General features: G+C 52.9%; 6 protein-coding genes across 6 annotated transcripts; 4 read left to right on the forward strand and 2 right to left on the reverse strand.

Moving 5' to 3' along the window:
• Positions 1–229: 229 nt before the first annotated feature.
• On the forward strand, positions 230–3,367 carry SEPMUDRAFT_75251 (mitochondrial carrier). Its single transcript, XM_016910102.1, has 2 exons — positions 230–761; positions 880–3,367. The coding sequence occupies exons 1-2, from the start codon at positions 549–551 to the stop codon at positions 2,830–2,832; spliced, it is 2,166 nt and encodes a 721-aa protein (XP_016764395.1). The 5' UTR covers positions 230–548; the 3' UTR covers positions 2,833–3,367.
• Positions 3,368–3,762: 395 nt separating this feature from the next.
• Positions 3,763–5,250, reverse strand: SEPMUDRAFT_145564 (DUF1751-domain-containing protein). Its single transcript, XM_016903135.1, has 3 exons — positions 4,746–5,250; positions 4,617–4,693; positions 3,763–4,551 (listed from the first exon to the last, which is right to left on the reverse strand). The coding sequence occupies exons 1-3, from the start codon at positions 5,088–5,090 to the stop codon at positions 3,804–3,806; spliced, it is 1,170 nt and encodes a 389-aa protein (XP_016764396.1). The 5' UTR covers positions 5,091–5,250; the 3' UTR covers positions 3,763–3,803.
• Positions 5,251–5,600: 350 nt separating this feature from the next.
• SEPMUDRAFT_55433 (uncharacterized protein) lies at positions 5,601–8,725 on the forward strand. The gene is made up of 3 exons (XM_016909358.1): positions 5,601–5,715; positions 5,773–7,659; positions 7,735–8,725. The coding sequence occupies exons 1-3, from the start codon at positions 5,674–5,676 to the stop codon at positions 7,810–7,812; spliced, it is 2,007 nt and encodes a 668-aa protein (XP_016764397.1). The 5' UTR covers positions 5,601–5,673; the 3' UTR covers positions 7,813–8,725.
• On the reverse strand, positions 7,998–9,756 carry SEPMUDRAFT_129251 (uncharacterized protein; the record flags this gene model as incomplete). Its single annotated transcript, XM_016902269.1, has 3 exons — positions 7,998–8,073; positions 8,139–8,700; positions 8,808–9,756. The coding sequence occupies 3 exons, from the start codon at positions 9,754–9,756 to the stop codon at positions 7,998–8,000; spliced, it is 1,587 nt and encodes a 528-aa protein (XP_016764398.1).
• A 160-nt stretch (positions 9,757–9,916) lies between these two features.
• SEPMUDRAFT_145566 (Ribosomal_L24e-domain-containing protein) lies at positions 9,917–11,053 on the forward strand. Its single transcript, XM_016903136.1, has 4 exons — positions 9,917–10,013; positions 10,295–10,438; positions 10,499–10,728; positions 10,795–11,053. The coding sequence occupies exons 1-4, from the start codon at positions 9,963–9,965 to the stop codon at positions 10,853–10,855; spliced, it is 486 nt and encodes a 161-aa protein (XP_016764399.1). The 5' UTR covers positions 9,917–9,962; the 3' UTR covers positions 10,856–11,053.
• A 300-nt stretch (positions 11,054–11,353) lies between these two features.
• Positions 11,354–15,057, forward strand: SEPMUDRAFT_145567 (elongation factor 3; the record flags this gene model as incomplete). Its single annotated transcript, XM_016903137.1, has 1 exon — positions 11,354–15,057. One exon carries the CDS (start codon positions 11,354–11,356, stop codon positions 14,750–14,752), a length of 3,399 nt encoding a protein of 1,132 aa, XP_016764400.1. The 3' UTR covers positions 14,753–15,057.
• Between the last annotated feature and the right edge of the window lie 16 nt (positions 15,058–15,073).

Genomic DNA, 15,073 nt, shown 5'->3' on the forward strand with positions numbered 1-15,073 from the left:
CAGCTTGCGAGCTGACGCCTTGCTAACACGATGGAGTGGTGGACATTCTTTCGAGTATCGTGAGCAGGCGACGACTCACGGATCAGTACATGTAGGTACCGAAGGCTTAAGGTTCGAGCACGTGAGGATTCTAGGAACGCGCGCTATGGTACTCTTTGGTACTTGTACCTAGCCATAAGTTTTTGGTCGTGGTACGCTCTCTGACTCTCACTACCACCTACTTGTTGTCGCCGTACACTGCTCCAGGAGAATCATCGTCCCATACCCGAAACCGCAGCATTCGCTTGTGTCGCCGGCTTCCTCGTTGCACTCCAGTCGTTACCCGCCTCCGCCTCCACCTCCACACCTTGTCGGAAGGCATATCGTACCGCGGCGTGGCTCCCGTTAGCGGCGTATAGCGGTTTCCTAGCTCAACCGTCTCATCACCGAGCACGCGCGACAACTACACGCTTCCACACATCGCACTTTACCCGCCGTCGCTCGAACCACTCGCGTCGCACCTACCTCAGCTGCAGGCCGACAAGCTGCAGTGTCACCGCCGGCGCATCATGGAAGACCTCAAGGAGAATTTCAAAGAGAAGGCGGAGAAAGTGAAGGAGGGCGTCAAGGAGACATTACTCGGAGTGGAAGATGAGCTCCAGACATCGGACCAGACGCGCGCGGAGTTCATGAAATATGCGAAAAAGGACGAGGGGAGCGAAGAGTGGTACATGGGCGAAAGCGAGTTCATCGATGCTGTCGCACCGGCCGGCGAGGATTATGTGAGTAGCTTCATCACTACTGCGCTGGAATCAGTTCAATGTTGCCCATGGTTGGCGCATGCACTCTGGTGTCGTGGCGCAGCGGAACGATGACAGTGGCACTGACGATTTCTTCTAGCATAAAATCAAGCGCGAACAGTATGGGCTTCTCTTTCAAATTGCCGATCGCCAGGGCAAGTCCAGAGTTGCACTGGGGGACTGGAACGTCTTCAATAACCTCCTGAAGAAGCCGGATGCGGAGTACGAGATCGCGTTCCGCCTCTTCGCAGATCCAAGTTCGGGACTGGTCGATTTCAACTCCTTCAAGGAGGTCTACGCCAAGAATAAGACATCCAGCACTATACCTTTCAACTGGGACAGTGACTGGGCAAAGCTCTACTTGGGCGGTAAGCGTCACCGCCACTCCATGACATATCCCCAGTTTGCCCAAATGCTGCGAGGCCTACAAGGAGAGCGCGTGCGCCAGGCGTTCCTGTACCTTGACAAGAATGGCGAGGGATACATCGAGCCCGAGGATTTCCAGCGCATCATTGTGGAAACGGCATCACACAAGCTTTCCGACCACCTGTTGGTCAATCTGCCCACACTCTGCAATATCTCACCCGGCTCGCGGATATCATACGCAAATGTTCGCGCTTTCCAAAATATCCTTCGTGAGATGGACGTGGTTGAGATGGTCATCAGACATGCTGTCCTCAAGTCGAGCGATGGAAAGATCACTCGCGTTGATTTCCTGAATGAGGCGACCCGCATCACGCGCTTCTCACAGTTCACGCCAATGGAGGCTGATATCCTGTTCCACTTCGCCTCCCTCGATCAGCCTTCTGGACGACTCGGACTCAATGACTTTGCTCGAGTGCTTGACGCCAGCTGGCACGCTAAGGTCAACGACCCCACAGCGAACGTCTCGGACATTGCTCAAAAGGCTGTAGTCAAGTCTCAAAGTTTTCTCCACGATGTTCTGGTCTCTGTGCATCACTTCGGCCTCGGTAGTATCGCGGGTGCTTTTGGTGCATTTATGGTCTATCCTATCGATTTGGTCAAAACTCGCATGCAGAACCAGCGTGGCTCTGGTGTCGGACAATTGCTGTATAAGAACAGCATTGACTGCTTCTCCAAAGTCATACGCAATGAGGGTGCTCGTGGTCTCTACTCTGGTGTTCTACCCCAGCTCATTGGTGTGGCTCCCGAGAAAGCTATCAAGCTCACTGTCAACGACATTGTACGTGGCAAGTTCACAGATGCGAAGAGCGGTGACATCAAATTCTGGCAAGAAATGATTGCTGGAGGCTCCGCTGGTGGTTGCCAAGTGATCTTCACCAACCCGTTAGAGATTGTCAAGATTCGTCTCCAGGTGCAAGGAGAGGCTATTCGTGCGGCGGCTCGAGAAGGCGAACAGCTTAAGAAGCGCACCGCCATCTGGATCATTCGAAATCTTGGTCTCAGAGGCCTGTACAAGGGTGCATCGGCATGCTTGCTGCGCGATATCCCCTTCTCCTCGATTTACTTCCCAGCATACGCACATCTCAAGAAGGACTTCTTTGGAGAATCCCCGACAAAGAAGCTAGGCGTCGTACAACTACTCACTGCTGGTGCCATTGCTGGAATGCCAGCTGCCTACCTCACTACACCAGCTGATGTCATCAAAACACGTCTGCAAGTCGAAGCTCGCAAGGGAGACGCGACATACGCCAACATCCGCGATTGTGCTCGCAAAGTCTTCAGAGATGAGGGATTCAAGGCCTTCTTCAAAGGCGGGCCAGCACGTATTCTGCGTTCATCGCCACAATTCGGCTTCACACTTGCCGCATACGAGGTTCTGCAGAACGCTTTACCATTCCCTGGGGACCACGACGACAAGCCCACTCCACGTGGCAGCATCGAGCCGATCACTGACGCGCAGGAGCGACAGTCGTCTCTGCCGCATTTGCGATGCCGCAACGCTCTCAAGATCATAAACGATCTTGATCTTGGATTTGGCAAGGTGAAGCCGCCTCAACAAGGTGGTGGTGTTGGTGGTATCACCAGCTGGCTTCCCGGCCGTTCGCAGGACAAGTCTGATCAGCAATAGCTTGTCTCGGGGATGCCACCCCTCTATGACCTGCACATCTTAATGATACCCTGAACATGGCGGTCGCAGCGGTAGCGGTAGCGTTACACTAGTCGTACGTAGCAAAGGGAACCTTTCAAAAAGAGTGCCAAAGTTGCATGCGTTGGAAACGCAACAGTGTTGGGAAGAGTCGAAATTGGTTACAGCATAGCGTTCACGGCGGGTGTCCAAGGCGTTTTCTTTTCTTTCCTTCCCCTTTGGAGGATCACGTCTGAGACTGTATCATGTTCACATGAAGGGCAAGGAAAACATGCTTTTGGACCAGAAGAGAAAAAGAGAGCGAGAAAAGGGAGTGGAGCTAGAGCTATACAGCTATACAGCTAGATAGGTAGGTAGATACCTTAGGTACCTAGGTAATGTCGTCTTCTACGCATGAAGAAAACGACGAAGATGATAGACGACGGGAGTCCCGATCAGAGACACTTGCACGGGAACGAAAAGTGAAAGAAGCAGAGTGTCGCAAGCAAGCATAGGACGTTGCAATGTATCAAGGAACGATTTTATTACCATGTACCTGGTACTGTTGTTTTGTGAGTGCGACTCGGATTTGAGACTCTGAACACCGTTATTAGGTACATGTAGTGATAGGTACGTGTAAGTAAGGTAGTGATTGGATGTCCTTGACGATCGAGAATACACTGGGCACGCTTCTCTATTCTAGATACTACAGTAAGTTCCACATACATGCTTCATCAGTATCTTACCTTACCTCACGCAGAAGATGAGGGGGGAGTTGGCGCGGGTACCTACTTGTTGAGGAGGTTGTTCTTCCTAGGTACCTACTTGTAGGTTGTGCTGGGCAGTCAATCCATACCACGAGAGGGTTTTGGAAGGCATAATGGCAATAGCAGACGTGAGAATGGACGGATAGACGGCTGGAACTGGAAGATGCGAAAAGTGAAGTCGATATGTGATCGTACAGAACTAGGTACTTATGATTGTTCAATTTCGACCGCTAATCCCTTGTTCTTCTTATTCTTCTCCTCCGCGTTCTCCACCCCTTGATCAACACCACCACCACCACCATTACCATCAGGACCATCGGCACTCAAAGTCACTTGTACATTTGTCACAGAAGGCGCGCCCGCGCTTCTGCTCGCAGCGGCAGCGTTGAGTCTTTGGTCTAGAGCTTTGAGCGCAATCGCTCTTCTCCGTTCGGCTTCGGCGCGTCTGCCACCGCTACCACCACTATTGAAGCTCGGCAAACCACCTTCGGCGGCTCTCGATGCAGCATTCTCGTTTCCGGCTTCGATGTCTTGATCGGAAAATGGGGTACACACACGTAGTTGTACGAGAAGATTGTATACTCCATCGCATATGGGTGACAGGATGGGATGTAGAAAGTCGGGAAAAAACGCAGTGAAAGAGAATGTCTCGGATGCATCGCCCTTGATGATCGTATCTTGTCCTCCGGTAGTTGCGTTGGAGATGTCTGAGATACGGAAAAAGCGGAGATAGAGCCAGGAGGTGAGGAATCCAAGGAGACTTAACCAGAAGGCTGTATCCGTTCCGAGTAAGGGCCCAGAGATCATGTTTGCGAGAACGAAGACTGCTGGGAAATGCTTGATGCGCATTCGGATGGTGCCTTTGAAGATAGATACTGTGTGTTCAGGCACGAGTTGCTTGAGGGATACTAAAAAGCCCGCTTCGAGAGCTACGAGACCATTAAGAGGCGTGGGACTTTTGAGAAGCTTGTCAGTACAGGTTCATGCTACCTCTCAATCATGCTGAGTGAGATGACATACTGTTCAGGCGCAGCGACCACTAGCCCGTGCCACACCGCGTATATGAAGAACGTGATAATGTTGGGTATCATTGTTACCTTGGCCGAAGGTCAGCGGATTGCGAGTCGATAGGAGCGAGAGTGAACTCACAAACAGCACAAATTTGCCGAACTCCTTGGTGCCCCATGCTCTTTCGAGATATCTGCCTCCGAAGAACAACACACTACCACTGATCACCAGCGACACCACGTTGTTCTCGATCAGAGCTCCACTGAGAACAGTCCATGGGAAGCGAATGCTCTGTGTGGGCACGCACACCAGGTATGGAACCGACCATCGCGGGCTCGAGAGGTAGTCGGTGGCTGTAGTTGCAGCGGGATTGGAGTCGAGGGACATGCGCCATTTGGTGGTTCGCAAGACGGCATTGAGCGACGATAAGGTAATGAGGACTAGCAGAAGGGTGCGCGTGATGGGCGGCAGGTTGATGCGCGGCATTATGGCGGCGGCGGCGGCGGCGGCGGTGGTGGTGGTGGTGGTGGTGGTGGTGGTGGTGTAGCTCGTCGTCGTCGTCGTCGTCGTCTTCTTCTTCTATGGATCCGCGAATGTATGCATCCCCGACTCCCTCTCACGCTCACGCGACCCTCCTCTTCTGTACCGTTGTCCTGTAGTGAGACGTCGTAGTACCTAACAAGGTATGGAGAATGTTTGTCCTGTACCTTACCTGGCGATCCACTAGCGCGGGATGTTTCACCTGATCATTTACGCTAATAATATCAATGTGGAGTCGGTTCGTCTTCCGAACGAATGCTTGTTGGGTTGGTGCAGTGCGATCGCGTGAATCGAGTAGCAGGTAGTGGAGACGGGCCAGACGGGAGTTAAACACTTCAACTTACAGTAGATCCTTCATTCTTACCGCCTTGTATGCCATCTTGCACGCTGCCACGCTGCCACGTCGACTACGTCGACATATCGCTAACACAATACCCACAGATTCTTAGAGCTACCTGTACTACTGGCCTCCCGCCCTTCGCATGGTCTCTCACACTGGAAGAATCCGAGCACGTCGCGCATTTCCGCCATGTCGGCTGCGGCAGCGCTCCATTCGAACCACGTGAACTATGTAAGTAGTGACAACGCCACTGATACGAACGAAGTACTGACTCTTCCTTCTTCACAGCTGGTATGGAGATATTTACAGGAGCAAGGCTTTGAGCATGCCGCCATTGCCTTCACGCGCGACTGGCGCCGCACGGGGGACATTGCTTCGGACCCGGATGCGCTATCGTTTGCGCCAGAGGTGCGGCGCAACGACCTGGTCTCGGTGGTGCAGTATGGAGTGCATTATGACCAGGCGCGGGCCAAGGCTGGCTTGAACAATGGAGAGCGCAAATTTGCATGGAGCAAGATTGAGGGTCGCGGCAGCCTGGAGAGACAGCGCGACCCGGCAGAGAACGGCGCCAGCACGAGACCAGCCACGGGCAGGCGGAAGGAGAAACCACCAGCTGTGCGGACAGTAGATGGTGCTCGTGGCCAACCACCCCGAGCTTCGCGAAAGAGTGAGGCAGGCGATGCACATCTCAATGGCGACGCCCGTGATGCAATGGATGTTGAGCCTGGCTCTGTGGATGGCGAACCTGAGCAAGAAGCCACATCACCGACTGTGGCATCCGAGTCGGACCAGGCTGGCCCGGTCGAACGATACGATAGCATGGATGTTCTTATCCAGACTGACATCAAGGCCGGGCTGAATTCAAGTACGATATCTTGGCTTTTGGACAAGCCTGGCGCCACGATACACCGCGCCATATGGAATCCAAAACCGGACGTAGACGACAGTAAAACGCTTCTGGTTGTAGGTAACGACCTCTGCCGATTCTACCAGATACCGAGTTCAGCGAACAATGCTCAGCATCTGGAGAACATCGACGAGCCAAATCTATCGACGAGTTGCTGTGTCACCGCTGCAACCTGGCGGCACGATGGTACAGCAGCATGCTGCGCGATCGATAAGTTACGACAACTACCTAGCGGAACCCAGTTGTCCCAGCAAGAGCTAATCGAACGTCATAGCAATGGCACGAGCACTTCTCTTCAGCTCGGACCAGCAATGCTAGAGCCACCAGGTATAGTACTTGGCATTCATTACAGCCCCGACTCGAAATATGTACTGGCCCTGCGCACGAACATGAAGCGCTCCACGATCCAGGTCTGGCCGTCATTCCGGCCTGACGTTGACACATTACCGCTAAGTGAACCCATTGCGTGGAGATTGTTCGATATCCAAGTCTGCGATGTGACCTGGATCTCGAATGACACCTTTGCGGTCTGTGGCGAGAACGGACTTGCAGCATTGTATCAGATTGACGAAAGCCAGAGTCGTGGTCTCGGCGTTTTACCCGTAGGCAATGTGCTCATGCGCGGCCTCATGTCACGGAATTCGAACATTGTCGAAGGTACTTCTCACTGGGATTACGTTCGCTACGATCCACGCTACTGTATAGCTGCATTCGTGTCCAGAGCAGACAAAAGGCTGCTTTTCACGTCCAAACTGCGAAGCGGCGAAATCAGCTCTAGCACTGATGTGGAGTTCGCCCTGCCAGAGGACAAGCTGCTTGAACCTGTGGCATTCTCTACCGAACAACTAGTGAACCAAGGCGAGCAAATCGGGAATACGGATGTCGAGAGCCTATTCGCTGCAGGCTTCAGCGATGGCACTATCGGCCTCTTCAGCGCTCGACATTCTCTGGAGACTGGTTTAGAGTGTAAGACTCTTGGAGACCTCACTCTGCTGGAGTCGCCCACAACAGCACTCGCCTGGTCGCCGGATAACGAACATCTCGCAGCATCGAGCTCGAATCTCGTTCAGATTTGGTCACGCGACAGTTTCAATAAGAGGAACGGGATCGTACAAAGCCCTCGCACGATCTTCACGTGGCGGCCTCAGGACCTCGCTGGGCATGAAAACGGAATTGAAAACGAAGAAGGCAATAGACTTGTGACATGTCAGCCAAGTCTCACGTGGAGTGCGGATGGCCGTAGCTTGGCATTCGCCACTGAGGAACAGGTACGATACCCTACCTTGTGTATTGGCTAGATCAGCCTACCACAAACACATTGTTCTCAGGCTAACACGTAGCAGATCTCCATCATCGCTCTCGACGCGCCTGTCCAGGACGAAAAGCTCAATACCACCATGAACGGCCATCACGCTCCTTGAGAGATACCACAGCACCAGCGGCCACAGTTGAGATCTGTCCTCATGCAGCGCTCTTCCTGCACGGAACTTGTTGCAAAATTCGAGTTTCGTAGCCGTCTCGTGCTCCGCCAAGCACATGTCTAGTCTAGCATCGCAGGCTTCCATGCCTCCAGCGTCCGTCCATCGATCGAGTCAGGATACCTCAACTATGCCCATGGATACTCCTCGACCACGACCTGTCTTTGAAACACTCCACGCTGCATTTCCGCCCAGCATGGCATACTATATAAGAGAGTTAGCACAAGACTGCTATTGCATCTTGTCTTCCTCGATCGGTATGCACTCACCAAAGCCAAGTAAAAAGCTCATCTAGATCTTCTGCAAGCGCAGGATTCTGGTAATCCCTGCATATGAATTTCTGAAGTTTGATTGTAGGACCGCTGTTACCACTTGTTGATTGCCGCAGTATCGAGGGTGACCGGAATGGGTTGGATATCACTCGATACGAGGAGAAGAATTCTTGCCAGCAATCTGGATAATACACCTGAGTCAGTCGATCGATGTTCGAAATTATCTGGCTGGTGGGAAAACTAGAATGGCTGATAGGAAGAGACGACACCATACCCTCGAGCTGTGCCTTTCCCACCCTGTTCTTATCGTTCAGGATACCAGAATCGCAGTCCGGAGCTAGTTTTACATCGAGTTCTTCTACATGAGGCAGTAAACCGCGGAAGAGATCCGTGTGTGTTGCGAAAGGCAGGATTGCTGTGTAGACAAATTTCTTCACGGAAGACGACCGCCGGGGTTGATGTGAATGGTCTGATGAGGAGGAGGATGATGACGGTGGTGGTGGCAATGATAGGAGGCAACTTTTGATGCTAGCGATGAGAGATGGTGGCCCTCGTTCGACTAGATGGATAATGGAAGTTGTCAGACGTTTTCTTCCTCTTGATTTCCTAGTGTCTCCTGTTGTGGTCTGTGACTCTCTTGGCTTTCAATGAATTGATGGAACTTACAAAATTCATAGGTCGCATAAGCTCGTAGGAATGATCCTTCATTGAGATGAATCTCATCCCATGGTTTGAGGTACAACAGACTGGATGGTGGCGACGATGAAGATGATGCGATTCCTGGATAGGTGGTTGGGATATAATCCTCCTCGCGCATTGATGTATCATGATGCATATCTAGCCCCGATGGCGATGATGCCGAGGCACCCGTGACCGCGTCGCTCACGCCCAGCTCGAGAATATGATATTCCATATCACTAAATGCCCAGTCGCCGAACAAGTCGATGGCGCAATTGGTCAGACAGGCGAGATGCAAGGGACTGGCTGTCACGATTACTCGGATCGGGTTGATGGAGTGGAAGATACGTCGCCAGAAGAGGGCGGAGGTGACATAGGCGCTTGCGAAGGATCGGGAGAGGTGGGGATAGCGGCCGCGGCTGCTATCGCCGCCAGGGGCAATGTTGTCAGTAGGGCGGGTGTTGCTAGAGTGTATGAGGAGAGCGAAGGTTTGAATGGAAGAGGTGAGATTGTGGGTATGGAGGAAGGTGAGGTAGGCCTCGACGGCGGTAGAAACTCCATCGTTTGCATGGATGGTTCGATCCTCTTGCTCAATGGACGGGTATTGGCCATGGAGAGGAGTCTCGTCGACTTCCGAGGATGTCTCTTCTGCTCCTCCCGAGGAGGGTTGTTGTGAGGAATTGGCCTCAGTACTGCTTGATTTCAAGATCATGTTACTGATTATGAGACGAGAATGCTTGAAGAGGAGCGGCAAAGTGACTCTTCGCCATCGTTTGGATACTTTGGATATGTTCTTGTAGTCTTGATGTGTAGACGAGGTTATCTGCAAGCTTGGCTCTTTTCTCGAGTTGAGCTGCGAGGGTGCTGGGCTGTCGAGGAGCTCCAGGATGTTCAGAAGGATTTCCTCGGGCAGCGAGTTGATGTGAAGGCCAGCCATTGAGACAGGTCGTTGATTGTATGTTGATCTGAACTCGTTGTTGCTCCATTCGAGGAACATTGATGTTCCCTCTTCGGCAGGTGCTGCTTACTAATCCTTGGCGTTCCCACCTCGATCCTGCTTGCCAAAATCGTCCAGTGAGAAACACCTCAAGGCACGACGCCCAGACACCCAACGAACATTAACGCCCACGTCCAGTCGACAAAATGAGGACCTACGACGATACCTTCTCCGGCGCGAAGATCTACCCTGGAAAGGTACGGTGCAACCCTCCTGCGCGCAAACCGCGCACTCATCGGGAGAATGTTTGAAAAGAGGAGGAGCAAGACATTACAAGTTCTCATCGCAGAACAATGCACGCATACACATATGAATTGGCTAGACAGAGAGGTGGCAGCTCGATAGAGCGCTACTAATGCCTGTGGCCTGAGATGCAGCGAATGTTTGGCGCTCTGCCTGCACATGTCGCTTCCTCAAAGAATTGCCTGAGTGGTGTACGCACCTTGTATGGAAGCCAGGCTGACAGGACAAAAAACAGGGCAAGCTCTTCATCCGCTCGGACAGCAAGATCTTCCGTTTCCAGAACGGCAAGAGCGAGTCGCTTTTCCTGCAGCGCAAGAACCCTCGTCGCATTGCGTGGACTGTTCTCTGCCGCAGACAGCGCCGCAAGGGTATTTCTGAGGTACGTGATCGATGTCCCGAGGGGCTTCTCCCACGAGACAAGATTTTGACCGTATTACAGGAGCAAGCCAAGACCCGTCGTCGCAAGCAAGTCAAGGCACAGCGTGCCGTCGTTGGTGCTTCGCTCGATGTCATCAAGGAGCGCCGCTCTCAGCGTCCAGAGGCCCGCTCTGCTGCCCGCAAGCAGGCTATCGAGGACGGCAAGAAGAAGCGCGCTGCCACCGAGAGCGCGAAGAAGGCAGAGAAGGCAAAGACTGCTGCCAAGTCTGCTGCAGGTCAAACCACTGGCCGGTATGTGCATCTCCATACATTGTCAGCTGTCAAATAACATCCTTCCTCGTACTGATTGCTGCATAGTGTCGTCGGCAAGCAAGCCGCCAAGGGCTCCGCACCAAAAGTCAAGGCCACCACCCGTTAAGGAGGGTTTGAAGCGAACCGTGTGATGGGAATCATGAGGGGCGTTTTTGGGCCACGAGTCTCTTTCACAGCTAGCTAGAGCAGCGCAGCGCTGAGGGCCCTGGTCATGATAACTGAGATATCCTGGTCTACACCACACTTTTTCGGGCCTGTAGTTTTTGCGTGCCCACGTTTCTTCATCTCCCAGGGTTGTCGCATCTTAAGCATTTCATGCATTGTGAAGACGTTGCCGCATCTAGTCGTGAATAGACCGAATCTTGGCGAGGGGTGGTGAAAACCCGTATTGCCCGAGGCCGGGTACCTTTCTAAGCCATTATGATAAAACCTTATCTGTACGTATGTAGCGGCTCCACCTTTTGATTTGCGAGCCAGTGAGGCGTGGCAGTAAGCAACAGCGAGAATATCCTTGCCCAAAATTTCCAGCTGCTCTCTCTTTTTCCCTCTTCCCTCTCCTTTCTCTTCCCTCAACAACAACTCTCCACTCTCCACTCTGCGAGGCATGCCTCATATTGACTCGCCTCCCATGATTCCAGTCATGGTCAGCAGCAAGTCTGCAGCTCCGTCGCCAGACGACGTGCAGCAAATTACGAAGACGATTTACAGCGCGAAGCAATCGCAGGAGTCGCTCGACGCAGCCTACACACTCACCGATGTCCTTCTCAACAGTGTCGGCTTCCGCGGTCTCACTGCATACAGCATTCTACCCGAAATCGTCAAGTCGGCCACCAACAAGAAAGATGCGGCGAGACGAGAGGGGTCCATGTTTGCGCTCGGCGCAATTTTTGAGCGATTTCCGCCCAAGGCTAGGCTGAGCGAGGTGGTCTTTTTACTACAGGAGCCAGGCCTCATTTCATGTGCGCTGGACCTATATGCAGATCGACAGTCCTCTGTGAGAGAGGGTGCGAAATATGCACTCGATGCACTGTATGGACACTTGTCAGCCGAAGCGAAAGTGTTCGGACTTATGCCGCTCGTCATGGAATACCTTCGCAAAGTCTCTGGCAAGTGGCAGGGCGCCATCGGAGGCCTCGAGTTCTTAGGTCGCATGGCAGATGATGCGAAGATGGGCATGGAGAGCCGCGAAGTCGAGGAGAACAAAGATGTGCTGCGTGAGGCCATGGGTAGGCAGCTGGCAGGTCTCATCCCTATCGTCGAGGCTGGTATGCACGATCTCAAGGCAGAGGTCACGAAACAGGCCTTGAAGACCATGAACAGCTTGACCGAGCTGCTCCAGAACGACGATGTGGCTCCTCGGATACCTTTGTTGGTCAAGAGCATTGAAGACCCGAGCATGGAGTCCTTGAAGAAGGCTGTCCACGCTTTGAGCCAGACTACATTCGTCACAGTCGTCACATCCCCAGTGCTCGCACTAGTCACGCCAACTCTGGAGCGTGTTCTGAACAACCCAGGAACCACACAGGAAGTGCTGCGACAAACTGCCGTGGTCGTGGAGAACTTGACGAAGCTTGTTCATGACCCAGTGGAAGCCCGAACTTTCCTGCCCAAGCTCAAACCGGGAATTCAAGGTATCAAAGATCGCGCTTCTCTTCCTGAGGTGCGTGAAATTGGCGCAAGAGCTTTGGACGTCATGCTCAAGGCTATGGGTGAGATTCAGACCGGAGACTCAACGAAAGCCGGTGTAATCATCGATCGCACCAAGCCCGAGGAGGTTGAGGCGGTGCTGGAGAAAGAGGTCCAACAAAACGGTGGTCTGCTCAACTATCCTGGCGACGCAGAAGTATGGGTCCTTGCGAAGCGTTACATCGCGACTCTGGTTGCAGAAGACACAAACCAGCGTGTGCTTGGTCGTGTCACTCGGAACATTGTTCCATACCTGCAACCTCTGTTGGACGACGGTAAGGCTGAGATTGTGGCCGAAAACGTGCACAAGCACTATGTCGTGGAAGATGAGCGCAAATACGGGGAGCCTGTCAAGGAGGATGATGGTGAGGTGGAGATTGTCAACGCCAACTTCTCTCTTGGGTATGGTGGTATGCTGCTATTGTCTCACACCAACATGCGCCTGTTGAAGGGTCACCGCTACGGACTGTGCGGTCGCAACGGCGCTGGAAAGTCGACGCTGATGCGATCGATCGCGACTGGCAAACTCGATGGCTTCCCGCCTCAAGATGAGGTGAAGACCTGCTTCGTTGAGCACAATCAAGGCGAGGATGCGGAGATCACGATTCTTGAATACTGCTTGAAGGACCCGGAAATCTCGAAGGAAGGCCGAGAGCGTATTGAGAGTGTCCTGGAAGAGGTCGGTTTCGCCCGCGGTCCAGAAGATGCCGGCCGCTTCAGCCAGGGAAAGAAAGTCGGCAGTCTGTCAGGAGGTTGGAAGATGAAGCTTGCTTTAGCCCGAGCCATGTTGATGCGAGCCGATGTCTTTCTTCTGGACGAACCGACAAATCACTTGGATGTGGGCAATGTCAAGTGGCTCCAGGACTATCTCAAGTCGCACACTGATATCACTTCGCTCATCGTATCTCACGATTCTGGGTTCCTGGATGAAGTCTGCACAGACATCTACAACTACGAGACCAAGAAGCTGGTGCACTACAAGGGCAACTTGGCAGATTTGGTCAAGGTTCGCCCAGAAGCAAAGAGCTACTACACACTTTCGGATTCGCAGGTCTCGTTCAAATTCCCGCCTCCTGGAATTCTTACCGGTGTCAAGTCCAACACGAGATCTATTCTGCGTATGACAGACTGCTCATTCACGTATCCTAATGCTCCGAAGCCCAGCTTGCAAAACGTTACCGCTCAACTCACACTGAGCAGCAGAGTTGCCATCATCGGGCCCAATGGTGCCGGCAAATCTACAATGATCAAGGTTCTCACTGGCGAAGTCATCCCGCAGAGTGGTCGTGTCGAGAAGCATCCAAACTTGCGTATCGGCTACATCAAACAGCACGCCCTGGAGCACGTTGAGCTTCATCTTGAGAAGACACCCAATCAATATCTTCAATGGCGTTACGCTCACGGTGATGACCGCGAGGTGCTGATGAAACAGACGCGTGTCTTGACTCCCGAAGATAAGGCACAGATGGAAAAGTGGGTTGACATTGGCGATGGTAAGGGTCAGCGACAATTGGAAGCTCTGATCGGTCGTCAAAAATACAAGAAGACATTCCAGTACGAGGTCAAGTGGAAGAACTGGTTACCCAAGTACAACACGATGGTTTCACGCGAGACGTTGACCGATCTTGGGTACCAAAAGGTGATCCAAGAGTTCGACGATCATGAAGCCAGCAGAGAAGGTCTGGGTTTCCGTACGCTTGAGCCAAAGGTCATTTCCAAGCACTTTGAGGATGTCGGGCTCGACCCCGAAATTGCGAACCACAACGAGATCTCTGGCTTGTCAGGTGGGCAGAAGGTCAAGGTCGTGCTTGCTGGTGCTATGTGGAACAACCCTCACTTGCTCGTGTTGGACGAGCCAACCAATTTCTTGGACCGTGACTCGTTGGGTGGTCTCGCTGTCGCCATTCGCGACTACAAGGGAGGTGTTGTCATGATTTCTCACAATGAGGAGTTCGTTGGCGCACTTTGCCCAGAGCAATGGCATGTCGAGGATGGTCGCCTCACACAAAAGGGGCATCTTGCTGTTTCGCTCGACCGCTTCGACGAGTCGTCGCGGCCTGGCAGCTCTCTCGCATCTTCTGCCGCTCCTTCGACTGCAGCTTCATCGGCAGCACCTAGCACGAATGGTACACCCATCGGTAGCGGGGCGCAGAGTGAAGACGATAGCCCTATGAAGTTCAAGGCGGCGAAGAAGAAGAAGATGACCAAGAAGGATAAGAAAGAGCGCGAGGTGCGTAGGAGACTGAGACACATCGAGTGGTTGAACAGTCCCAAGGGCACTCCTCATCCGAAAGATACGGACGACGAGGATGAGTAAAAAGGCACGAAAAGTACAAGGAGTGTGTGGGGATTGGTCTGTTCTATGCATGGCGCTCGGCGTGGAGGCTTGTGTGTCCGTCATCTTGACGAGACCCGGTCTGGGAGGCGTTGAGGGCATGCTTGTTTTTGCAAATGCTGCGGGCTGCGTGCTGGGCTGCTTGGGAGTCAACTGTGATGACTGCATGGGGAAGGCGTTGGGTTGTGCCGAATACAGTACGTGATAGATGATAGATAGACCGAAAAATGCCAACCTGGAAGTCGTGATTGAAGCCGGACGGTTCGAACTAGTATGGAAGGATCGTGCCGTAGTAAGGAACGG

This window comes from Sphaerulina musiva (genome assembly GCF_000320565.1).
Source record: "Sphaerulina musiva SO2202 unplaced genomic scaffold SEPMUscaffold_1, whole genome shotgun sequence".
In the NCBI taxonomy this organism is placed as follows: domain Eukaryota; kingdom Fungi; phylum Ascomycota; class Dothideomycetes; order Mycosphaerellales; family Mycosphaerellaceae; genus Sphaerulina; species Sphaerulina musiva.